The 26,124-nt window shown below is 40.9% G+C and overlaps 1 protein-coding gene across 14 annotated transcripts in view; it reads left to right on the top strand.

Annotated features, from left to right (window-relative positions):
- MGMT (O-6-methylguanine-DNA methyltransferase) overlaps positions 1-26,124 on the top strand; it is a 361,778-nt gene that overhangs the window by 245,125 nt on the left and 90,529 nt on the right. For all 14 annotated transcript variants that reach the window (XR_002088963.2, XM_019482894.2, XM_019482897.2 and 11 more), the window contains one exon: positions 23,512-23,672. Coding sequence is in view for 13 of the 14 variants with exons in the window: in XM_019482894.2 (XP_019338439.1) it covers positions 23,512-23,672 (161 nt within the window). In the remaining variant the exon portion in view is untranslated. The remainder of the gene's footprint in view (positions 1-23,511; positions 23,673-26,124) is intronic.

The following is a 26,124-nucleotide window of genomic DNA, read 5'->3' as shown; positions in this document are numbered from 1 at the left end:
TTTTAAGCTTTGAAGTGCAGTGGTTCCAAGCAGAGGCATCATTACAAATTCTGGCATTTTGCAGGGAGGGAGCTTACCTCATCCCACAATAATGCACTGCAGTTGCAGCCTGTGCAGCCACCACTGTTGCTTCCTCACCACAGGCTCTCTGAACAAAGGCTTGGATGCAGCAGCATGGGTTCCCTCAATGCTGCCATTCTGGTGCCCCCTCTGAATCAGCACCCAGTTCTGGTGACCCCCTTGTCCCCACCGATAAAGTTACGCTACTGGGTCCAACACTGGAGAGTGACATTGAGCACCCAGCCCAGCATGCCTCACAGTGGGTGAGTGGGGGTGGGAGGGGGCTTGCCAGGTCCCGAAGTGTGGATGACCTGTGGCTGGAGCTATTTGCATTTTTCTGCTTTTCACTTTTCACTTCATCCCTAGACATGAGTCCATTAAGGTTCAGTAGCCTGCTCTTAACTGAACTCTGCAATGTATTTGCAGGTGACTTGCTGTCATCTCAAATTTTGGTGTGCTGGAAAGGGGAGTGTACTCTTACTTCAGCCCTTAGGGGTGGTATACCTGTGGCAGCTGCATGGGCTATTGCTGCCTTATAGAAAACTCTCCAAACACAAGCTTGGCAGCAGTGGGGGTTGAAAGGAGTGCTTGGACTCACTTTTGCCTTTCCAGAGGTGTGGGGGCAGGGGAGAGAGGGGTATGATGAAACCATAACTGAATATGGAGTGAAGACACAGGTGGTTGTTAGAAAGATAGCTTTTATTAGGAAGCAGTGCAAAGGAGCTTATTATATTTAAAAAGTGTCCACAAAAAATGTGGGGGAGGGGGCAGTAGGGTTCTGGCAGCATAACAGAGCAAACAGTTTCAGTGTGGGGGGGGCGGAGGGGGGAAGTGATGCAGTGCAGGATGTCTGGATGATCAAGTCAGACAACATTTGGGCTAAGTACAGACAGTCAAAAAGCCTGAGGCTAAATTGATTTAGTCTTTGCAGGTTACTCTAAGCTGCAGAGCTTGAACTGATAAGCAAATGAACATGCATTCACTTTTGATTTAGGAAATGCAGCCACATGCCTGCAGTGGCTCAAGCCAGAAGCTGGGGAGTGCTAGAGCACACCTGCCAGCCACTCCAAAGCTTTTCCTGTGCTCTGCCTAGGCAGGGGGGAGGAGGGGAAGGAAGGTAGTAGCACAGAATTTATAAAAGCTTGAACAAAAATAGTTCTTTCTCTGAAAAACTATAAACTGAAAATTATAAACAGCCTATGAGGCGTTTTCGCTTACTCTTCCTGCTGCCCCTGAGGTCTCTGGGATTTGCAGTTCAGCATCAGAGCAGCAGGATTCCACAGGGTTGCTCATCACTTCCTCTTCCTGCTTCCAGATGCTTCTGGGATTTGTAGTCCACAGTTGCAACAAGCACTTAAGTTTTAGCAGGGCAGCTCAGTAGTTGGGGGAAGATGAGTCTAACCCCCTCCCTGACCCCAGACCCCAGTCAGAATTTGCCTGGGGGGGGCCAGTGAGCCAGATAGTGAGCCAACCCTCACTGTTCCAGCTGGGAGCAGAGGGACAGGGCAAGCCCTGCTCTCTGGAGCAGACAGCACAACCCAGCCCAGGGCTGAAAAGCACATTGGGATGCTGGAGGACTTAAACAAGGATGCTAATTTAACTTAAACAAGGAAGGGGTCTGGGACAGAAGTTTCATAAACCAGTTTGACTTAAATCAGTTAAGTCTGATACTACATTCAATCTGGTTTATCTTAAACCAGTTTCAGCCATTTTAAAACTGGTTTATGTGCACTGAACTTATGGTCTGTTACAGGTTTAAACCAGTTTCTGATCACTTAACCCGGGTTACATGTAACTTCTGTCCCTAGCCTTGGTGTCTGAATGAAAAACATACCTGGTTCACAGTGTACCAGGTCAAAAGAGTACCTGATTTCCAGGTACACTTTTGAACCATTCCAGAAAACTTAAAACTGGTTTAACAGGCTTGTACATCTGTCGTTTTCAGGTTTAAAGAGTTATGTGTGTCCACCCCCTACAACTTTTGCTACTCTGTCAGCCTATCTACTCAAGAAAAACTGAACAGACAAGCCCAACCAGTGAAATAGGATGAATTTTCAAGCCTAAAACACCAAATAGATGAGGCTCAAGAAATTTACAAATGCCATTAAGTTTTCAAAACCCAAATAACTTGTTTTCTTTTCCTATCACCTTTTTAAGGCTGTCTGTCATGCAGCCCTGCCTGCTGATGGACAGAGAGGCAGGGCCATGCAACAGGCAGCCCTCTTGGCCAATCGGAGAGCGGGGCATAGGCCACCATCTTGGCTGTTCCCCTTCATGCTGGCATAAACTGCTGTGCCCCAGCTCAAATTGCTGCTGTCCTGGGTGCACGTGTAGACATTTGTCTGTGAGTAGTTTACTCTGACTCCAACTGCTCCAAAGATTATTGGTTCAAATTTATTGCAATAGGAGATGCACCCTGTGTGTGCCTGTGTATAACACAACTACATTTCTTCAGTGCTGTAGTCTGGGATTGGGAAGATTTAAAGTGAAATTAAGATGATTTTGGTAATCCTGGATTTAGGATGAAACTTTCTGGGCTTGTGTTTTATGGCAAGAAGTAGGGGCTGATTATAGGTAAGGCAGATGACTAGTGCAAGAAACTGAGTGATATCACTCTTAAACTTAAAGCTGGAATGTTTGGGGCTGGTGACAGTATTTCTGATTAAAATAATGAAAGTTTTATTCAGGTTGTTTATTACAATAATAGTAAGCTGGAAAAGAGATTTATAGTAATAATGTGCATTTTTCTGCCGTTAAGTTTCCTTTATTACTGTGCCCATGCCAGAAAATACATTTTAAGAGCTTGAATTCAAAATTAAATATGACCTCAGCACCTTAAAATACAATTACAATAACTATCCATTTAATAGTTCCTTAAGATTTTTGTTTTTACTATTGACATATGGTCGATATACTTATGTCAGTTATTAAAAACATTTTATGCTATGCTAACCAGTTAACATGTTCCAGCTGCTATGGTAAATACTTCCTCACTGTCCCTTGTCATCACTTGTGTGTTACATAAACAGCTTCCTACGTTAAATCGCTACATTGTCTCATATCGCAGGCTGTACATAAGTAAAGAAAAAAAAGTTGTACTTGATAACAGATAAATTTGTATTATTTATGTGGAACAGAACAAACCAATTTAAAAGAGAGGCACTTATGGGAAGGTTATTTATTAATGAGGTAGTGTACAAGTTAATGGAACCATAACATGGATGCACCTAAAATCCAACGGAGAGTTATCTCAAGGCACAGTGCACATCTTTTGAAAAAAGATGCCACTCTACTTAAAAATATTTAGCCATCACATAAAAGGTGGACTTGTATGAATTATAATACTGCTTCACCTCATTGTTGAGTGCAGTGTGGAGTCCCATTAACTTCAATGAAACTTTAGGATGAGGTGCATACATTTCAGCCTTATTGGAGTTTGAGTCTCTCTATAGCAACTTCAGATTTGAAGAGAGGGTTTGAAATTCTGGGTATACAGAGAGCTCAACTGTGCTGAAAAAATTGAAGAACCTGGAGAGGCCAGCAGAGAGGGCTGTGACCCCTGACGAACTCTTGCAGACACCCTGAGGTAGCAGAGCAATAGGCAAGAAAGAAAGAAAGAATCAAGTCATGTGTCTGAAAATTGTGATAAGACACAGGATATGATGATTCATGAAGAGGGAAGTTTGACTGAAAAGGTTTGGATTAAAGTGTGACTGGCATTCCAGTCTTCTTTATGAATGGGCGTCAAAGAATCTTATTTCAGTGGTGATTGACTGCAAGTGTTTGAAAATAATATGTGTATATTGAGGTTTTTGGTATATCCTGCTGTTTACAATCCAGTGAAGAGAGCCTGCTCAGTAATTTGAAAAAAAAAGGAGCTTTTCTTTCAGTTTAAGAAGATGTAAATAACACACAAAGTACATTAGGTGAGCGGCTGCTCTAGTTGTGCTGCCATGCAGGGAATTGAAGTTCAGGTTCCCAGCTGGCAGAAGCTAGAAGCACTGAAGGCAGCATGCATCAGACAGTCTCATGTCACTCCATAGCAAATCCCTCTGGCTGACTGAAGGAGCTCATTTCTTTCAAAGTGATTATGCTTGCAGTTTACTCAAACAGTAGTTTGCATGCTCAGATTCCTCTACACATGTGCATGCATTTGAGTATGTACAAGAGCATTTAGTTCTCTTGTGCATGTAATAGTGAAAGTGCAGTTGCACAGACACTTCTAACATGGTCTTGCAGAGCAGCAATGTGTTCCAAGGGCTTCAAGCACAAGTACTGACATGATGATAAAATAAAAGAAAACACCTTTCTACAGTTCTACTCAAGCCTGTGAAACTTGCATAGAAATGCAAGGTGCTTTGTCTGTTTAATAAATAGGCATTGAAAGGAGCCTTTTGTGGACCTTGTTCAGTTCCCTCTTGTGTTATCTGGAATATAAGTGCATAAATGCTTCTACATGTAGAGCACCAGGCTCTCTTGCAAAAGTCATTGATATCCCTGTCTCCAGTCAATCCTTCCTTTCCCTTTAGGTTTTGTTTACTGCCTACTCTATACAAACAAAATAAGGTCCAAACTTTAACACATTGTGGTCTTGAAAAAATGCTGACCACAGCAAAAACTAGTGTCAAATAAAGACAAGGGATTTAAAACCCCTGCAAGACCACATGTTAAAACGTTGGGATCACTCTGTAGGGTTAGTAATGGTAGGCGCTCTTTGAATGGATTAAAACACAGATATAATCTTATTCTTTGAGAAATTTTAAAATTAACATTTGATTTCCTGGATGACTTACTGTTACTTTGTTTAAAATGGTAGCAGGCTGTACAACCCATGTGCACGTTTTGCTTCAAATGAGAGAAAGGTGGCACAATGAAGCTTTATCATCTAATGAGAAACTGACATTCTTATACTTTAATGTTTTTGGAAGTGGGGAAATGTTTTTGTTTGTTTTTGCCATTTGGTTAAACATACTTTGCAGGTACACAATGAAAGGCTGAAGAAATCTTTAAAAAAAACAAAAACACCCCAACCCACCCCAAAATTCCAGAGAAGACTATTTATATGAAGTCTTTTCTCAAAGTCAGATATGAGGCTAACTTCAGTGTTGAAGTCTAGATGTTAAGTAGACTTGGACTCAATGGTACATGAGCAAGGAGGTTCTAAGATCCCTGCATAGCTCAGTGAGGGCGAACGTTTCCAGCAAGCATGTCAGAAGTTAGCACTGCACCCTCCCTGAGTGCCAGTCTGATCCCATTTTCTTACCCAATCCACTTCTCAGCTTTTTGCTTCCTGCCAGATCTAATGCTCTGTTTCTGTTCCCTGCCCTATCTGCTACTGTGCTGCCTCTCCCCTCCCCAATCTGTCACATACCACATGAAGGCTGTCCTTGCCACTTGTGGCTCCTGTGCTGCAGGTTGGCCATCCCTGGCATAGTTGATACTCTTGCCTAGCAAGGGGAGAATTGAACTATGCTTTTATTATTAGCAATATCCATTACACATTTAGATATGACATTAGTTGAGTTCTGCTGAATCCTTGCAACTGGAGAGGTATACTGCTAATATAGTGGTATGAACTAGGGCTGTCAGTTAATCATGGTTAATGCTCATGATTAACACGATAATCGGTGTGTTTGCATTAATATATTTAATGCATTATTTGCATATGTGGTTTTAGAGCCTGTTTCCGGGCTCCACTCTGCTGCCATCACTGCTGCCTCCAGGCTACCCTGCAAAGCCTCAGTGACAGCACAGAGGACCACAGGGTAGCCCAGACACAGGCTCCGGGCTGCTGCAGCAGGGGAGAGGGGAAAGGCGCACACAGACACACAAGCAGCTGCAGCATGCACACGGCCAGGAATGCAGCAGGTAAGAGCACTGCCCAGCAGGTAAGTCTGTGGGGGAGAAGGGGCATGGGGGAAGGAAGGTTGGGGGCACAGATTGAGGCCCCCATGTTGAGCAAGGGAGTGGGCAGGGGCTGGGGTGAATTGGGCCCTGGGGCTGAAGTGGGTTGTGGGATGGAGGGGCATGTGCCCCCCCCCCCATATATGCACATGAGGCGGAGGTGGGCTGCAGGCTGGGGCTCTCTGCCCTGCTGCTGTTGCCTTGGTAGCCACATGCTGGCTGCACCCAGTCTCCCCTGCCCACTTGGTGGTGGGAGGCATAGTATGGCATCGCGTAGCTCCTGGGGCAATGGCAGTAGGGTACAGAGCCCTGAGCCCCCAGTGCACAGCCTGCCACCGCCCTGCATACAAATCCAGGGGGCACATATCCCTGTTCCTCCCTTGGGGGTGCACGCAGCGGTGGGAGCCGCACCCCCCCACACACACCTGGACCACAGCTCTGTCCCACAACCCACCCCAGCCCTGGGGTTCTATTCACCTCAGCCCCTACCCCACTCTCTCCCTCAGCATGGGGTCCTCTGCACCCCCACCTCTCCCCTCCCTCATGCCCCTTCCCCTCCACAGACTTACTTGTTGGGTGGTGTCTGTGTGTGTCTCTCTCTGTCTCTGCCTGTGTGTCTGCATATCTGTGTGTCTGCCCCTCACTCCCAATCCACAGCCCCACTAGCCATGTCGCTGCCCCTCACTCCTGACCCGCAGTATCCCACATCCTGCCAGGGCATGCGGGAACCCTCCCCCCGGGCTCCAAACACCACAGACATGCACAGCCCCCGACACGTTCACAAATTCCTACACACACCCCACCCCCAACCATATAAAGTACCTGCATAATTTTATATAATTTGTTTTTCTGCACATAATGTTGAGGTTTTAGCAGTGTGATTAAAATAGTGATTAATTATGACTAATTTTGTTAATCACGCAACTAATTTTTAATCATTTGACAACTCTAGTAAGAACATGAAACTAGAAGCCACACACTTCTAATCTTTGCTTTTGAAGTTGACTTCTTTACTGTAGCTGAGCAAGTTACTTGGAACAAATTTTTCAAACTATGGGACTGAAATATGGGCTTCTTAGTGTGCATTCTGTCACTTAGGTGGTCTAATTTTCAAAGATACTGGTTGGCCATTTTCTGTATGGTTTGTGTGTATTCACAAGCTTCTGAAAAGTGCCACTTCTAGAATGGATTTAGAAGTTTGACTGTAGAGACCTAGATTAGAAAATAGACTCAGAATTGAGTTCTCAAGAAGGCTTCTAATGTGTGGAGTCTGTTTGTGTCTAGTTTTCAGAGAGCTGAAGATGGTCACTTCCTATTGACATTAGTCAGATTTTACAGGTATGTTCATTTTTACCTTTTAGAAATCATCCATTAGCCCTGGGGTGGGCAATTATTTGGCCTATGGGCCATATAGGGAGTTTTGGGGAGCTGTTGCAGGGCAGGTAAGCAGCACTTCCCTTCCCTTCCCCACCTTCCCGGCATAAGTCACCTGACTTCCCCATGTGGGATGAGGCTGCAGGCAGGCAGGGAGCTCGCATGGGCACAGGTGGCAGCTTCAGGGATAGCTCATCTGCAGCCCCCGCTGCCACCAGCACTGTCTCTGGGCCACCCTTCTACCCTGAGGAGGCGCTCAGGCAGATGCCCCAATCCCCAGCAGGAACCTGCTAGTAGGCCTGTGCGAAGTCGCTAGTATTCGCTTCAGATTCAGCCGATTCAGGGGACAGTGATTCAATTTGGTGATTCGAATCACTGTCCCAAATCGATTCAGCCAAATCTGATTTGGAGATTTGGCTGCTGCTGAATCTCTGAATCAGCCAGGCCAGGCCCATCCCCCACCCACTCTCCCAGCCTGGCAATGACTGCCCCACCCACCCCAGCTCCTGGCACTTGGGGGAAAAAAAGCACCTGGTGCTGCTGGGCAGGGGGCAATCCCTGCTACCCCCTACTGCCCCATGCTGCATGGGAGGCTCTGTACAAGCCCCCTGACCCTTCCTGTGCTGTCCCAGCCCCCCCACCCCAACTCTAGCCCTTTAAGAAAAAAAAACCGCAAGAAAAATCCTGCACTCGCCAGTTCCTGCCCAGCGGGGAGCAATCCCCGTTTTCCCCTGTGCCACGTGGGGGGCTCTGCAGCAGCCCCCTGATGCCCCAAGGCCGTTGCAGGAGCAGTGAATCCCAGGGTTTTTCACGGGTTTTTTTCTTAAAGAGCCACAGCTGGAGCAGGTGTGGCAGCCATAAGGGGGGCTGGGGGAGTGAGGAGGGGTTCAGGGGGCTCATGGCAGAGCTCCCCACATGGTGGGGGGCAGTGAGGAGCGCCCCCCACACCTGGCAGCACCTGGTGAGTGGGGCTTTTTTTTAAAGCACCGGGAGCTGGGGCGGACGAGGCAGCTATAGGGGGGCTAGGGGAGCGGGCAGGGGTCAGGGGGACTGGGGGATCAGGTAAGGGTTAGGGCCTGGCGAGGGTCCCCCCATGGTTCTCTCCCCCCTTCTTCAGTGCCCCCCCACCCCCCCCACAACTTACCAGCTCAGAGTCCAGCTCCCTGCTGCAGCAGGCGGGGACCATCCAAATCACCGAAGCTCTCTGAATCTTTTCCCCTGATTCGATTCAAATTTGGAGATTTGGCCACCAAACTGGGCCAAATCTCAAAGCTTTGCTCAGCCCTACCTGCTAGTTGCGTGCATAGCTGATACTGGTGGCTACCCGGCACTGCTTCCAACATTCGGGGCAGGAGCTGGTGTAAGCTGTGGATGCGGCCAAGACGTGCCTGCCCACTGGTGCTGACATCTGGCAACACCCCATGAGCTGGATCCCAGGACTTAATGCCCACCCACCCGCACGCTGGATACAATCAGCTGGTGGGCCAGATTTTGTCCACCCCTGTATTAGCCTATATGAAGGAAGGGGTCCAAAATCAGAGGTCTCTTTCGATAATTCAGGCCTTAATTCACTATCACAGTTTTCTCCATCTGTTCTAAGTATTGCTATGAAAGTTGGTACCTTAAACTGCTTTACAGTTTAAATTCTTGTATGGGTCAAGCATTACTTTTCAGCTGAATATGATATAATCTGGGTACAGGAATAAGAAGGATGCCAGTATAAGATCTTTTGAAGGTGTAGATTACACTCCGTACTCCTGCTACCGTGAATTCATGTAGGTAGTAGTTTATAGTAGCAGCAGGTTCTGTGAGAAGGCCCAGTCTTAGAAAGATGGTGATTACTCTATATGGAGTGGTGCCAGATGGTAGCTGTACAGGGCTGAAGGAAAACATACAGCTGTAGGGGATGGTCTAAAACAGAGAAGCAAAGAAAATAAATGAAGTCAGGTGCACATATTAAAGGTGCCTTACATCTGGCACTTATGCAGCTAATTGCCTATGATAAAACTGACTTTGGCAGTATTATAGGAGAATTCTTTACAGAATGAGAAACTGTTTTGGAGCAACTTCTCTTGAGTGCTAAAATTAAGATTTTCCTTTAATATAATTACAGGCAAAGCTAGTGGTGCCACCTGCAGTTAAGGCTGCCAAACACATTGGTTGAGATGGCCATAGCGCTTCCAATTTTGTCCATTTGGGTTGAAATTTTCTATACCAATTTGTGCTTCTGCCTGACTCTAACACCGTTTGAGAAGGAAGAAAATGTATTTTGCCCGTATTAAAAATTGTTACATTTTTCTGAGAAGCTTCATGCCTTGGAATAGGTACATGAAATTTCCAGGGGAAAGGGTCACTGATGTTAGGAACATGGTACACCTTCCCTTAGTCAAATTGTAGTTGGAAAAAACTAAAATGTTGGTTTAGTAACTAAATTCTCAGAACTTGCTATCCTTTTACTTGGCATGCTCCAAATGCTGGGTGTGACCAGGATTTTCCCTATAATTGCTGCTCTTCTGGCTATTTTGGAGTCACCAAGGCATTGCTGAGCATCAGAATTGAGAGCACAATGCCAGTTCCTTTGGCCAAAAGCGATGATATCAACAGGTGTACAGTGTGAAGCGAGGACAGCTAACTTAGATGCAGAGGACAGAAGTGGAGTCTGCCCAAGGAAAGACCAACTTGGAAGGTCAGGACTGGGAGCAAATTGAGGATATATGGTGAAAGTCTGGATGATTTGCTATGGAGGAAAAAACTGGTGACTAGCAAGATGTGGAAACTGGGATGTGAATTTGGAGTTTGTAGATAACTGAGATTGGGATTGGAAGGTGAAATGATGAGGAGCCCTTATATTTGTGTTTGACTTCGCAACCTACAGACTTTGTCTACAGCAATAATATCCATACTTTATGTCAATGTAATAATCATTCAAGAAAAATAAACCAAGACTGCAGTGTTGTTTTTCTTGAAGATACTTATTGTGCTCAAAGCAGAGCACACCTTTACACTGATGTTTTATTTCCTTCACAGTCTGACAATACAGTATCTCATAGTAGTATCTTTTTTGAAATCCATGTCTCTTTATATAGGATTCTGATCAAAATTCTAATGACACAGGGCAGTCAGTAGAATTTAATGACCTTCTGCACTATCAGTTAGGTCTTTGGGGCATTGGCATTGATTTTCTTTATCTTGGCATGTGAAGGCTAGTGTCTGACTCTTTTCCTATCTCTACGGTATGTGTTGTGGCACACATTAACAGCATAGGATATCTAGGCACAACTTTCCAGGTATCACAATGGCAGGATATATACAAGCTGGCCTCTTAAGCAACTTGCTTTCAGACCCAATTTTGTGAACATGTACTGCAAAAGAGTAACAAGCTAGTTAGTGTAAAGACTCTAATATTTTCCTTAGGTAACTTAAAAGAGAAACATTCAACATACCTGAAATCCCTCTTCAAACAGAATATCCCACATTTCTAGTGTAGGCAGATGCACTCTTGTTTATTTGAGGGTGTTTGGATGAAGAGGAGATGACAATGTAAGTTTCCAATTGTCAAGATCCAGAGGATATAAAATCCTTAAGGATAGATTAAAAAATAATAAAATTTGCCATGTGTTATGAAATGACTCTCAAAGTTAAGTTTTTTATAGATATTCTTCAATAAGTGTCTAAATCTCATTCTAAGTAAGTCTTTTAAAGGCACTGTGAAAAGGAAGTCCTTCAGCAGTAATCTAAAGATGGGGGGGGGGGGTTCTATTCATTTCAGCTCTCCTCCTTTTTGATCTTTAATTACTAATATACAGGCATCTCATTTATAAGAATCTAAATTAAACTAGGTAAGAAGAATGTGCCTCTCACATGGGTTTTAAACTTAAAAAAGCAGCTTTGTTCATTGATTCAGTTGCGAAAAAAACAAAAACAACATAGACATAAGGCTATTTGAACTCTTTATTTGCCACATTTACAATATTAATAACACTGTTTCTAGAAGTTGTCACATCAAGTAAAAGATCTTCATTCCAGACTGTCTTTGGGGGCCAAATTGAGACTGGATGCATGCATTTAATAAATTGTAGTCTCAAGTAGTCATTTTTGTAAATAATTAGCTTCAGTGAAAGAATAAGTTAGCATATTGTATGCATCTAATGTTGCAAATGTACATACAGCAAACTTTCCTATTAATCAACAGTCAAGCACTGTAAGTTGGGTCTCATACATAATGAATTGTGCTTAAACCTCATGGGTTTCATTGATAGAAAAATAAGAGAAAACACAAGTGTAGTAAGCTTTTGAATAAAATTTAACTAGATTGCTCTGCATCCTGTAATTGTTTTGGAATCATTAGGGACCAGATAATTCATCTGCAGTTTTGGGGTGGTTTTGTCTTCATCTATCAAAGAAAGACTATTTAAATGATGTTTAGGAGTTAATAAAATCCTTTTTTTTTCACACTGTAGGTTGATATTTCATATCTAAGATAAAAAATATATTTGAATTTTTTTGTTTTTTAAGAAAGTAAAGTTGATGAGTGAATCTTTGACATCTTATTTTAATGTGTATTTTATATGTTAATTTTTACTCATAAATATGGGGGGTACAATATTATTCATAAACAGATGTATTTTGATGCCTCCATTATATGCTTAGTATATACAAATATTAAAATAATACAACTAATGAACAGTATGGCCTTCATTGACTCTCCAGAAAAAGCTAGCTTTTATCAGTCCACTAAAGTCAATAGGTTAGTTTGTGATCCCATGCAAATATGAGTTCCTCATGTGAATAAGGGGTTGTATTTTCTATATTTTGCAAAATATAATAGAAAATGCCTAAAAATAACAATTAATAAACCTTTAAGCAACAAATTTTTAATTAATGAAAGAAGTTATTCAGTCCCATGTATTTTGCTGCGAATCAGCAGTAAGCGTTCTGTAGCAAAGATGGAAATCACCTAGAAGTGTAAAATAAAAGATAGCATCTTCAGAGAGGGGGTTGGTTGGGTATAGTTTTGATCTGAATCCTAAATATGTAAGCAGAGTTGAAGTAACATTTTTTATTCAGTTTCCTGCACAGTGTTACCAAAAACAACAGATCCCTAGCTAAGGCAGGTATGTTTGGATGAAGAGGAGATGCCAATGTAAAGTTTCCAGCTGTCAAGATCTGGAGGAAATAAAATCCTCAAGGGTAGATTTAGATAAAGGGTACTCTTATGCATAGTGAAGATAAAGGATATTTTATGCACAGTGAGCTCCCCAAGTTCAACACTCCATAGCTGTCTTTGGGGTGAGCAGCAGAATGCATTTCACATTCATCCTTGCCTTGGATTGAAGATGGCCTTTTGTGCATGAACCACCCGTTCTTACCTAACTACATTTGGCATAGGAGCTCCTCAAAGGTAGCTCTTTCAGCTATGTCAAGCTCTCTACCTGTCTGGTCTAACTGATGTAGTTAGTACCAATTGGTTAGTACCTGAGGCACTGTTGAAATGCTGAAGCTTAATTTCAGGAAACATTTGCAGCCTGTAGGAGCTTTGTTGGTAACTGAAGTCTCAAAGGGAGAGACTATCAGAAGAGATCGTACAGCATATTAGGACCTCTGACTGAAACGGTATTTGTTGATAACCTTCATGTCTCTAGGCAGAAAATTCTTCATGGACTGTTTCCATGGTCTTATCATATAGAGATGCTCAGATCTAAGAACAGTTTTGACTCCTAGGTTATTTAAAGATAAAGTGGAGTTACAACATATCCTAAACTTTTTTCCTAGCCTGGTGACTGAATTCTATCTTGGTCAATTATCCAGGAAATATTTTCCTTACCCCCTGTGTGCCAACTGCACTAAGGTCCTTTTCAATAAGCCTCCTGTTAAAAGGCCTTTAAAGTTTTATCTAGAGTAAAGTCCTTAGAAAGTCCACCCACTTTTGTTCAACATTAAATAAGGTCTGCAGTTTTCCAAGAGAGCCATGTCTAAATTGCTGTCAGATTGCATCACACATTCCTGCAGCCTAGCAGAACTACAAGGTCATGTCAAAAGCTATTCTTTATAGTATAAGTCTGCTACAGCAACAGGCCTCTGGTCTTTTTCCCTTAACAAGGAGATTAGCATGACAGCCACATGGAGTTCTTTACATACATTCATAAAACACTTGTTTAGGTTGGGGCTCGATTTCATATTAGGACAAGAGCTAAGATTTGGTCTACTGATTTCAAACTTCTTTATGAGCTGAGAGTCTAAAATCTCTCTAGTGTACTTGTATATTTTGTAGTGGTTTCTGTTATCATTTTCAGTTTCGGACAGAATTTTATCCTGTTTAACAATTTACAATCGCAGACAAAATTGTAGCCTTTCTTCATTAATGAAGGTACATTAATTCGTCACTGTGAAAATGGGGAACTTGTGTTGCTCTGTGCAATAACAAACTTGCCTACATTTTAGGTTGCCTGTTAAGTCATTCCTACCAGAGATTTTTTTAAGCCTTCTTGCTCATAAAGAAAATTTTGAAAATGAATGAGCTTTGGAAGGTCCTTGGTTGTATGAAATCAAATGGTTGATACAAAATCAAAATGCATATCGAGGAGAAACCACCAATTCCAAAATAGATTGGTGTTTATGACCAATTAATTTTGTACCAGCATGCCTCAAAGTTTGTGAGTAAAATCTTGCGCTGTACTATAACCATACCTGCATAATTCCATAATGTTTTTCTTCTAAAGTTCCTGAAATATTTGTTAGCCAAATGCCTTTGCTTCCCTTTTTTGGTTATAATTGTGAGAAATTATTTTTGTTTAAATTTTCATGGGAAAAACAAGTATTTGGAGGTTTTTGGCAACTGTGAGGCATTATCTCAGATATAGATGGGAGCTGACAGTGCTTGGGAGCTACTGATCAGCTGATGGCTTGATTCTACAAGGTGGTCCTTCATAGGGCAAGCCCTCTGTATCCAGAAAGCTCCCTTACATGGGACTGTGGATAGAGCAGATAGCCCTAACATTTTGCTGCACGTCAGTAAAAATCTACCTCTACATCTCCACAGATAAGGATATGGAAACTACATTGGGAAGTTCAAGACTTGTCATGAACGTAAGAAAATATTTTCATTCCCTTTTTCCTGTGTTACATTCTTCCATCTCCTTGCTTGTTTCTGAGGACTTTTTCTCTCCTCTCCTTTCCCATTCTTGGTGTCTGTCTTCACCTTTTCCCACTTCAGAGGCAATTAGTGTGTGGGATTTCTTCTTATTCCTATTTTGGGTCTAGGCAGGAGAGGCATCCATGAAACTACATTTTGCCTCCCCAGCCCTCAAGGCTTTGCTTTTGTTCAATACAATCCAACTTGAAGAGGTGGGTGGTAGTAAAAAAACAAATGAAATCCTTGAATTGGCACAAGAGCCACAGGCATACTAGTCAATGTATTTCTCTTGCTGAGCCATGGATAGTGAGAAATTATCACACTGAGGGTTGAGAAGGGAAAGGTTTCTTCAGTCCCGTGTGTCTGCATCAAGAGGATAGTGTAAGGCCATTTTCTCAGTATTAAGATCATGGGAAGCCCCAGCGGCCTGGTTATCAAGATCAACATAATTTAATACAAAGCAATATTTTTCATATATTGTGGTGTTAATGGGCTGAGTTAAGGCAGCACATGCATTGAAAAATTATGTTTAGATACTGTAACAAATGTAAAATATGACATGACTTAATGTCTGGAGACCCTTACATTTTCTGAGCCCCAAGAGAATGTTAGGATGTCTCAGAACAGCATATGATCTCAAAATATAACTGGTTTTGTTAGTGATGAAGTGACCTACCAGTGCAGAATTAATTAGCTTTAAACAGGTCTTTATAATAAGAAGTTGGAAAGAAATATAAAAACAAAACATACTTTCAACTATCTTACTGACTTCTTATATCATGTTTCATATTTTTATGTAAATAGAATCATTTGCTGTTTCATATGCAGTTTATCCTGTGCATATCTGCATCTGAATACATGTACATGTAGTCATTAGCTGGCTTCACATGGGAGGCATAGAGAGAAGGATTTTCAGTGGGGTTTTTTTCTTGTTGGTTGTAGGGTTTTTCTTTTAACAACCTGAAATAAAGGAGGATCTCTGCTCCAAGCAGCCACAGCAAGGTTTATAACCTTTATTCAGATTAACCAGTAAAAGGTGTGGTAATTGTCAAGTGATAAACAGTTGCACATTACTGATGACATGCATTTGAAGTCAGCCGTATATAGTATGTATAATAGGGGTGTGCGAAGTGGGCTCTATTCATTTCGGATTTGGATTTGGCCCAAATCAGGGACAGTGATTCAATTTGTTGATTTGGATCACTGTCCCTGATTCAATTCGGCCAAATTCCCCCCGTGTGTTCCCCGGGGGACCCGGACGTACACCAGAAGTGCTTCTGGTCCACTTCTGTGTCTGCTACTGAGCGCGCTGGGGAGCCCCCCACGCTTCTGTGGGACACTTCATGCACCCTGGCATCACAGCACTCACGAGGCCCTGCTACCGAGAGGTATATAGAAAAAACATTAGAAGTTGTCTCTATGTCCAAATCTTTTCGAATCTCTCCATTTCAATTTGGAGGGCTCCAGTTCAATTCAGAGAGATTAAAGGGTCTTCTGATTCAATTCGGATTCAGAGATTCAGCCACCAGATGAGGCTGAATCTACGCCAAATTGAATCAGGGACCAAAGCTTCACACAGCCCTAACATTGTATAACCGACCTACCATACTTGATATGTGCAGGTGCCTGTATAACATTTCTGGTATGAGTTGACTTATGTTTAATAAGATTCCATGTCTTAAGGAAATTAACACCAGAGTCCTTTGGTGCATTCTCTTTATTTCTTATGACAGCATCTTAGAATATTTCAGTTGAATTTTATTTTAGATTCATTGAGTAAAAAAATATAAATGAGAGCATTCAGGAAGCTTTAAACAAAACCATTCAGATTTGGAATATGGTTAACCACAGTGACATTGAATCCCTAAACACAATAATATAACTTCTGTGCTTCTCATAATGGTAAGTAATTTAGGAATATTTTAAAATGTTCATATGTGCCCACTAAAACGTGACATTTCCCCTAGAATAGTATTGAAGCCAATTTCCTATTTATGTGTTTGTTTTGAAAGTATCCCAAAGTTTTGCCAATAGTTGCACATGTTTTGGAAGAAGCTTATTAAACTGAAACAGATGGTTTTCCTATTTCTTCTCTATTAAAACATTCTGTTCTTTTTCATTGTTCCATGTAAAATATAGTAAGCCTAACAAAATGATCCATAGCTGGATAAGAGACGAGACACTAGTCTGCCAGGTAGGAGCTTACATAGCTTTACATTGTTGTCTCACTTACAAAAACATGGACAGTAGAATCTGTCATGGAGCATAATAAAGAAAAGTATGGTAAAGAAGTTGTATAGGTAGACCTGATAGTAAGGTGCTACAGTGCACTTATCTTGTAGTGGATTTCCCCCAGCTGGTCATTGAAGTTGTCATGTGTATCCTGTACTTTAACCCAACCAAGAATTGACAGAGATACTTGAGGGAGAGGCAGCAGTAATCATCACCAATACAAAAAGAGAGCTGCCTCTTGGCAAAGCTGGTAAGAAATGTGCTAAGCTTGTTTCAGCTGAAAGTTTCTTTTTGCATATTATGCTTCAGCAGCTGAGCTGATGATTGGCATGTGGAGATTTTTGCTATTGGGCTAAAAAAGCACTGCGCTCACTAGTGGGGAGGTGAGCAGTAAGTTTCTAGATTTCAATATAACAAGCAAGGAATCATTATTTGGATGCTCTGCCCACTTGGGAAAATCCAAAGATGATTTTTGAGCAACCTTGTGCTGCTGGGCTGGATAATGATTTGGATTTCTGGACTCTGCTGTAGGAAAGTCTTTAGAAGCCCCTCTGTCATAGGTGCAGCTGTTATGGATACTGTCACACCACAGTTATGTTAATGAGAGAGAGAAGAGTGATGAGTAATACAAGACTTTAAAAAGAAGAATGGCTTTTTTTTTTAATGTCCATTTTTTGTTACAGCTTAAAATAATCAGTTTTTTGTGGGGACATGTCATTTATGTTAAACATCATGTCAAAAATCCTTACATTAAAATTGGAGTCATTTACAGCATTTCAACCTTGAATAGTTATTTAATACTAGCAGAGAAAGAGTTGAAAGGAGATGTGGAATAGAAAGGTACAGGGTAAATCAGAGGTTGAGATCTTTAGCCCAAGTACAAAAAGTCAATTTAAGATAAATTTTACTACTCTAAAATTTTTGCAAATATCCTTTTAAAGTGGGAAATGTAAGAAATATAGGTTGCATTTTAATTCAGTTGGCAGACTGGAAATATAGAAAGAAATGGAATCTGTATTCTCTAGGGATGCTGGACAGCACCTAATTCCATTCACTAACCTAAGCAAGTATAAGGCTTTACATCTTCAATGAGAGCACTAGTAATACAAGACAATGCAGTACATAAATAAAATGCAGAAGGCTATAGAAAGAGAGAGAGGAATATTTTGGTATACTTTTCATTATTCTAGCAAGGTTACAAATAGTGTTTGCGGGGTTTCTCTTTATTTTTTTAAAGAAGTTCATGAAATCTTTTAACAGAAATACAAAATATATTTCAGTGAAAAAATATGGACAAATCTGTTACAGTTGGACACATGAGCACTGTTCTGAAATGCTTCTAGAATGCTTAAGCGGTGCCTTCGTCGAGCAAACGTACACACAGAACTTTCCAATTAAATTGAAGGTTATTGCTTGTTGAGAAAGCTGTGAAACTCATTGAAATAACTGCTCTTTAGTTTCTTGTCTGTCTCAGATGAATATGCTTATTTTCATGTGCTAAAATGAAAGTCACCTTTTTTTTTTTTTTTTTTTTTTTAATCACAAGCCCAGGACTCAAGAAGCCCATACGTAAAGCATAGAACCTTATGGTTACTTTGGCCGTTATTTTGTTTGTTGCTGGCTCTTTGCCACTGATTGCTGTACAGCCAAGGATTAAGGCCCTTCCCCTTGGGATTAATGAGGGAAAAAATATTAACACAGAGTTTCCCCATCTTCTTGTTTAGTCATTGCAGAAGGCTTGATGCAAGCCTTTCATGTAAGAGTTAGGTGGGCCTCTACAATTAACTAATAGCCAAGGACTGGAGAAAGTGGACTATAGAAAATAGAGCCTAGAAGACTTAGAAAATAATGCAGTGTATTCAGAAACTTCAAAAGATACATTAACCAGTGCATAAGAAAGTTTTAACCCAGGGAAAATGTTATATAAACCAGATTATCTGCTTTTCTTTATTTCTGGTAGACATTTTGGGGATCCAGTTGAGGCACGTGGTATAATTGGGTCAGAGTATGGCTTTAAAGTCCCAGAAAGTTAATAAAGTAGAAGTTCAATCCTAGAACTCAAAGTCATCCAGTCCAACCTCTTGCTTAGGACAGAATCATTCCCATCAAACCATCCCAAACCAGTTTCTGTAACCTGTTTTTGAAAACTGTACGCACAACCCTCAGATAGCCTACTACATTGTTTAGGTTCAAGAGTTGCTGCTACTATAAACCTAAAGACTAGGGGCAGACATTCAAAAAGCCTGAGCCTGAATTAATTCAATCTTTGCAAGTTAGTCTAACCTGGCTAGGCTGAACCAGTTTGTAACTGGACAGACATCCTCTCTGGACTGAGGAAATTCAGGCACACACCTGCAGTGGCTCAGGCTAGAAGCCGGGGAGCGCTAGAGCAGCCCTTCCACAGGGCTGAGCTGAGGGGGGCATGGCCAGGCCACAGCAGGACCTCTGATTAGGGAGGGGTGTAAACCCCACCTTGCCTTCACAATCCCAGGCCTTTCCCTGCTCACTGCTCAAGGGGCAGGAGTGTTGCCAGACCTCAGATCCCTGCTAGCACTCAGGCAAGGCAGGGAGGGGGTGCAGTGCATGCATCTGTTGATGTTTCAGAAGTTTCATAAACAGTTTGACCCAAATCAGATACGTCTGATACTATATTCAACCAAGTTTATCTCAAACCGATTTCAGCCATTTTCAAACTGGTTTATGTGCACTGAGCATCTGTTCTATTACAGGTTTAAACCAGCTTCTGATCACTTAAACTGGTTTATGTGTAATGCCTTTTGGTTTGTTTTTCCCTCAAAACAGAATCAGGGGGTTGGAAGGGACTTTAGGAGTAATCTTGTCAAAGACGCAGGCTGCACTAGTCTTAAACCAGCCCAGACAAGTGTCTGTCCAGCCTCTTCTTGACCTCGAATGAAAGACATTCCACAACTTCCATTGGCAGTGAAGTTGTTGTGCTGTAAATGCTATTTAACTTGTGGTTACATACTATGGATTGCTGTAGCAGTCCCCATTACCAACTCATACATCAGATTCAACAGATGGCTATAGTTCAAATATCTGTTTAAAGAGAGTGATAATTCAACAGATCCTTTAATATTGTTGCTTTCTATTAAAAATAGAACAAGTGGTCTGAAAGTGGGTTTGTGCCGTTAGGCAAAGCCCTGAGCAAGGGGTTGTGCATAAGCAACAGCAACCCAGCAGGATCCCTAGGAGCTCTTCTTTCTCAGAGAGATCCCTCTGGAGGTCAGTTCCATTCCTGTTTCCCTTCTTATGTTTGGGGAGAACCTTAGGCATAGAAAAAGCTGGTAATTTTGCTACCATTCTGGAATAAATTGCAGTGCCTCCATACCAGCTCAGCTCTGAAGGCAGAAATGATAGGAGACAAAGCCGAGGGGCTGGCTGTTCCTCAACCATTTGCTTCAAAGAAAGGTAATAGTGATTAACCTGTAAAGGAGATAACAGAAGCTTCTTTCCTTTGCAGCATATGGTACAGTTATAGCTATCCTTCACAATATTAAATAAACTGATATGAAACCATTTGAGTTTGTGAGCATCCTGAATGTATGTGATGCCACTCCTGAGATACAGAGCAGAGAAGTCCATCAATTGTGCTGCAGACTTCAAAAAACCTTTTCTGGCTATAATTTATTATGTTGTAATGACGTACAGTCTCCAATGAAATGGGGTCCCTTTGGGATGAATGCTATACAGATGTCATCAAAAGGTAGTCCCTGGCCCAGAGAATTTACAGACTGTTGTCCCAATCTAGCAGATGGGTCTGTGGACAGCTTCATGCACCTGAGTGATCTCAGTTAATTAGATATTTTAAGTGGTATTTTTTTAACTTGCAAAAATGGAACAGACTGTCCCCAGAAGTGGTGCAGGCACCTACTCTGGACACATTCAAGTTGCATTTGAATGCTTATTTTGCTGGGGTCATCTAGCCCCAGCTAACTTCCAGCTCCTTGGGCAGGGGCTGGACCTGATGATCTCACGAGGTCCCTTCCAGCCCTAATGTCTATGAAATCTATGAAGTTCATCACTCCTATAAACCAAAACTAGCCAATAATTAAATTATGGCCAGGTAAATAAAGGAAAGAGAAGTAAGGGTGCAATTAATTGCTAGACTGCTGGCAAACTACATGCAGATTTGATTCTTTTTTAGTTTCTTATACTCCAAGTAATCAACTTTTTAACTATTACATTTTTAACAGATTGTTTCATGGTCTGTTGCATGCTTGCTGTCTCTCCCTGGCATTTTAACTTGCCTACCTTTGTGTCCCCATTCTGCTATATTACTTTCTTTCTAATCAGCAATTATGTGGCCTTCGGTGGTTAACAATTAGTTAGAAAATGAATTGGAGTTGGGGGAAATTGTAGGGCCATTTGATCATGTACCATTCAAACAGACAAGGGTTTCACTTCTGAGAGTAATCCCTAAAACAGCTTCTAACTATACATCATTTATCCTATCCAGAGGCAGAGACAAGAGTAGGTGTCTGATTACATTGATATCCTGTTGTTTTCAGTTTCATATGCATCTGTGGATCAAGCATTTGAGGTGGTTAGGTCTTGTTGCAAAGGTGCCTTGTGGCAAAAACAGACTTGGAGTCTTTTGTGTCATTACTGATATATCACACGTTTTTCATTTGCTTGGGCTTCTTATTAAGAGAAAATATTTTGTTAAGTATCTGATACTTGGGCATGCTGGGAAATAGTCTAGGGTGATTCCCACCCCTCTTCAAGACTGGGTAGCTAATAGACTGAAGAACTCAGTTTTATCTCCCGTTTCTCCCCTCTTCTCCTCCCCCCCCCCACCTGGATTCTTCTGAATCCTGATTGCTGCCAGGACCATCTCTTCTTTTTCCTACTTCATATCTGATTCTATGTACTATTCTCTCAAAAGAGTTAGCCTTAAGTTTTTAGGATTCAGTGTTGAGTCATGTGAGGAACTTTTATTTTTAATTTCCTAGTGGCTAAACATTTCCAGCTAAAAACAAGAGACCAGGACTTCAATCCAAACCGAGTTATCCTTCTTGGCACTACAGAAGATCCTGCCTTCCTCACCAGGCTGCTTCTAATCTATTTTAAAAGGATCAGAAATGCTCAGGGTGGCTTAGCAAAAAAGTAGTATAAACACTTAGTGCTAAAGGTTTCCTGAGACTTAGATTATGTCACTGATTGGTGATGTCATTTTCTGTTTATCATAGATAACTAGACTTGTCACCCTTTTCTTCTGTGCATTGCCTATGGGATAAGTTTTGTTTTGTTGATGCATAAAAAGGTAAATTTTCCTGAATTTTCTGAGTCACATCCACAAACATTTTAGTTGTCCTGTGAGATTGGATATGCACCATTAGGAAATCTGCTGCAGAGTCCTTAATTACTACTGCTTTACTTGACTGGAAGCACATGGATTAGAAAACAAAGTGGTGGGTCAAAGGAAAACTCCCCACTTTTAATAACCTTCTCTTTGCTCTGTCCAAAATGATCCATCTGAGATGTTTCAAATAAATGAATTGCTATTTTGTTACTGTTACTCAAGCAATCAAGAAAGTCAAGTATTGTGCAATATGCATGGATGCTGCATATAATGAAAGCCAGTCCAGCCATCTACTCTCATGGTCATGTTATAGTAACACTCTTAAGAGCATGAACAGGACACCTGAATGGAAGAAAGACATCCTGAAATATATAGACATCTTGAAATATATATATTTAAGCAGCCTTTTAAAAGCCAATTATTTCTCATTTGTTTCCCTCTAATTCAATAAAGCAAGAGAACCCTGCAAAAATAGCTAGAGGAAGAAGTGGAAAATATGGTTCTGTGGAATGCTGTTTTTTGCTTTCAATAGCTCTGTGGTCCTTAAGACTGAAGTAACCCCTCAAAAAAAAAAGCTAGTTTTTAGTTTTCACTTTTTTTTTTACTACAGAAAAATAATAAAGCAATTCTTCTGTTGCAAAAAACTCAGACCACAGCAGGCAAAATGGTTTTAATGCTATTAATTCCTATTTGAAGTCTCTTGGTTTATCTTGTGAATCTTGTTTGCAGAGCTAACAGCACTACCATTGTGTAGCACCTTGGGTCATCCTTGATCTCAAGGCACCCCAAAGTGCTCCCAGTACTCTTGGGTAGTGTTTGGGCTCTGCTGGGTTTCAAGGTATGAGAGAGAGCCACTAGCACCTGCTAAAGCAATGTAAACAGCATGCCATTTACAGTCCTGAGGATAGTTGCATTTTTGCAACTGGTTTCCTCTCTGCTGCTGTTCCCCACCTTTTTATGGAATGTCCCCCTCCCATATGGTAAGTTAAAAGAAAGACACCTATGTGCATTTCTAAAAATAGGTTACTTTATTTACTGTTGTACTGATTTGTAAAAAAAAAAAAAAAAAAAAATACTAGAGACAGAGAACATGGTTGAATACACAGTATTTTCAAGGTGTCTAATTCTAGTTCTTTAATGGTTATGAATATACATGTTATAGTGCAACAATAAATTATATATCTGTCATATGAATTTTACACAGTTTGATTCCTCTACATTGAAAAGTGTCTGATACACAAATCTTTACCAGGCACTTTGTTCTAGCAGCAGTGTGTTACTTTACTATTTTTCCTTTTGCTGATTTGATTTTCATTTTACTTCCTGTAGCGGTATATTGTGTTGGTGTTTATGGGGAAAAAATAAGTCCATGCAATACTAATTTTTCTTTCTTCTACTATAATAAGTATTTTCTGGTTTTTTGCATACTGCAGTATTTAGCAGTTTGACTATTGAGCTTATCAAACTAATGTTATCATTTTTGCAGCACTAAGGAGGCCTCAGTTACTTGTGAGCTATGTGAAGGCCCAGAGGAAATGACAGAACCACTGAAACAGTGCACAGCCTGGCTTTCGGCCTACTTCTGTGAGCCCCGGATAACAGAGAAACTTCCTATACCTTCCTTTCACCATCCAGTTTTTGAGCAAGGTTTGTAACCCAAGTAATACTGCAGTGTTTCATTTATGATGTTTTGACTTGATTAACTATCACTTACATCATATTCCCATTTTGACCACACTAGTGTGGGACATTTTTTACATTACTCTAAATAGAGCTGCAAGTATACTGTAGCTACAAGGGTTTGTAATCTCTAACTGCTCCAAATGGTTGTGTTAGTTTTGGCATGTGTTTCCATAATTCTTGGCAAAAGCAATAAAAATGATGCAGTTCAACTCTTGACATTTGCTGGCTGGAAGGCTTAAATATGAACACATCTGAATGGCAGTAAATTTTTCAATAAGCTTATTGTTAACTTAAACTATCTTTTTGCCAGCGACACAGGGAATGAGGCTTATAAATGGACAATTAGCCAGTTCTATAAACACAGTTGGTGATAGTTACGTTACATTAAGTAGCTATATTGTATCTTTTTGATTAGTTTTAAATTTGGTTTCTCAAAGTTATCACAGATAATGTTTTAATTTTTTTAAATGAGTGTAAAGAGCAAGTATTGTTACCCAAGTAGTAGTAATATTCATACATTTAAATAAAAACATGACTTGAGAGAAATTTCTGCTTACCATTTTCCATTTATTGCTTTTTTTTCCCCAAGACCTCTTAACATAAAAGTCAATTACATGAAGTGAAATAGTCCCCAGTAAAAAAAAATCACTGTAGTTTGCTTTCTGCAGTGGCCTTTTCATGTCTCTCCATGAATGTAATCTTTGCCTATGAATAAAATGTTCATTTTAAGGGAATTGTGCTTTAAATATATTAGAGTCCATAATATTTATTACTAGGAAGTGGACTAGTAGTCTCTATTATACTCTATAAGAGAGCATTGATGGTTCCAATATAAACTTTTTAAAAAGTTATCTTCAATAATGCAGTTGTAAAAATTCCTCAGTTGAAAACTGGAGCCAAATTATGATTCTCTTGTGCACGTAAACTGAGAAAGGTTGATTGTCTCTTCTTTCCCCATTCACTTCATGCTTCCCTGTATAATGTAGTCCCAGTGCTGTAACCAGCACTAAGGGAGAGCAGAAGCAATTCCACTGTTGCCGATAGTAGTGAATTACCCACAGGGTTTGAATCTGGGAAAAGGTATACCATGCCCTTCTTTGTACTAAGCTATGTTGCAGTGAATTTCTGAGGAAGCACGATGTCTGTCCAAGAATTCTAGGAGCATTGAAACTCCTCCGGAGTGCTTGGGAACCTTCATTAGAATTTTGGTACTTATGGTCACAATTTGCACTTAAGTGTATTGTACCTGCAAAACATGCATGTCTGTGCAAAAACATATTTCTGTTCACAAAACAGGTAATTGTGCATGTAGCTTTCCATTTGACATGCACAAATCAAAGCATGTTCATTTTTTGCAGGACTTCTGTTTGCAGGTTTCATATACAAGGTCTGAACACTATTACTGCCTCTAAATCTCATTGAATATTTATCAGTTTTCTTCTGCTGTGATACTTTTAAGTAACTAAAGACAACTTTTGGTTTCAAAGTACAATTTGGCAAATGGTTAATCTGTACAATGATCTAATCACATATAAAAGTAACAACTTTGATATCTCATCAGGGTGTTTGTAGTGTATATGTTAAAGTTGTTTTTAAACACCTGTTTATGTGATTATAAAGGAGAGATGGACACAAACATTCAGTGGATCAGTAGAACTCATGTTGAAATCCCCCCCATCCCAAAAAGGGTATCTCTGATCTTGTTAGCCTAATTGCTCTACAGCAATTATATCAATGTCTGTGACACTGGGAGAGTTCAGAAATCAGACAGGAAGAGCAAAGATAGAGCTAGTAGGCTTAAAAGACTTCTTGGGGCGATGTAAGCTTCTTCTCGATTACTGGTTTTAATTTTGGCTCTCTACAGTGCCAGACAGGTAGGGAGAGTAAATCCAGGCAAGAGTTCAATTCATTTTTGTTTCAAATGCAGACTGGGGCAGAAGGTTGGAGGCCCTGAGAATTAAGTGTAGTAGTGTAAGAATAAGGTTCTCATATTGTGTTCTTCCTCTCCCAGGTGGTTCAGCTCCCATCCATAGAACAGGTGTGGCTTTTTGGAGGTTAGGGCTTTGCAGCATGCCTACCTTTCTGCAGATCAGGTTGGCCTCCCACTGCGTCTGAATTGTAATGTTTTGTGACCTTCTGTGCCACAGGTTCACAATTTTGGAGCCCTTCAATAAGGTTTCCTCATATTAACATGTGCAGATCCAGGTTTTCTTAATTTAGTCCAATTATTTGCTCTTGAACTAAGACCAGGTGTACACACTTTATGGTAGAAACAAGTGTGTATAAGGGAAATGCCAACACAGAATTAATTGGTACAAATTAAACTGGCTTGATACCTCCTTTATATACTCTCTGACTTTCTCTCCTCAGTAATCATTTCATATAATACAGAAATATTGCTGGATTGAATTGGAAG

This window comes from Alligator mississippiensis, chromosome 6 (genome assembly GCF_030867095.1).
Source record: "Alligator mississippiensis isolate rAllMis1 chromosome 6, rAllMis1, whole genome shotgun sequence".
NCBI classification, from domain to species: domain Eukaryota; kingdom Metazoa; phylum Chordata; order Crocodylia; family Alligatoridae; genus Alligator; species Alligator mississippiensis.
The sequence above is the reverse complement of the archived record's forward strand: the minus strand, read 5'-3'. Positions and strand labels throughout refer to the sequence as shown.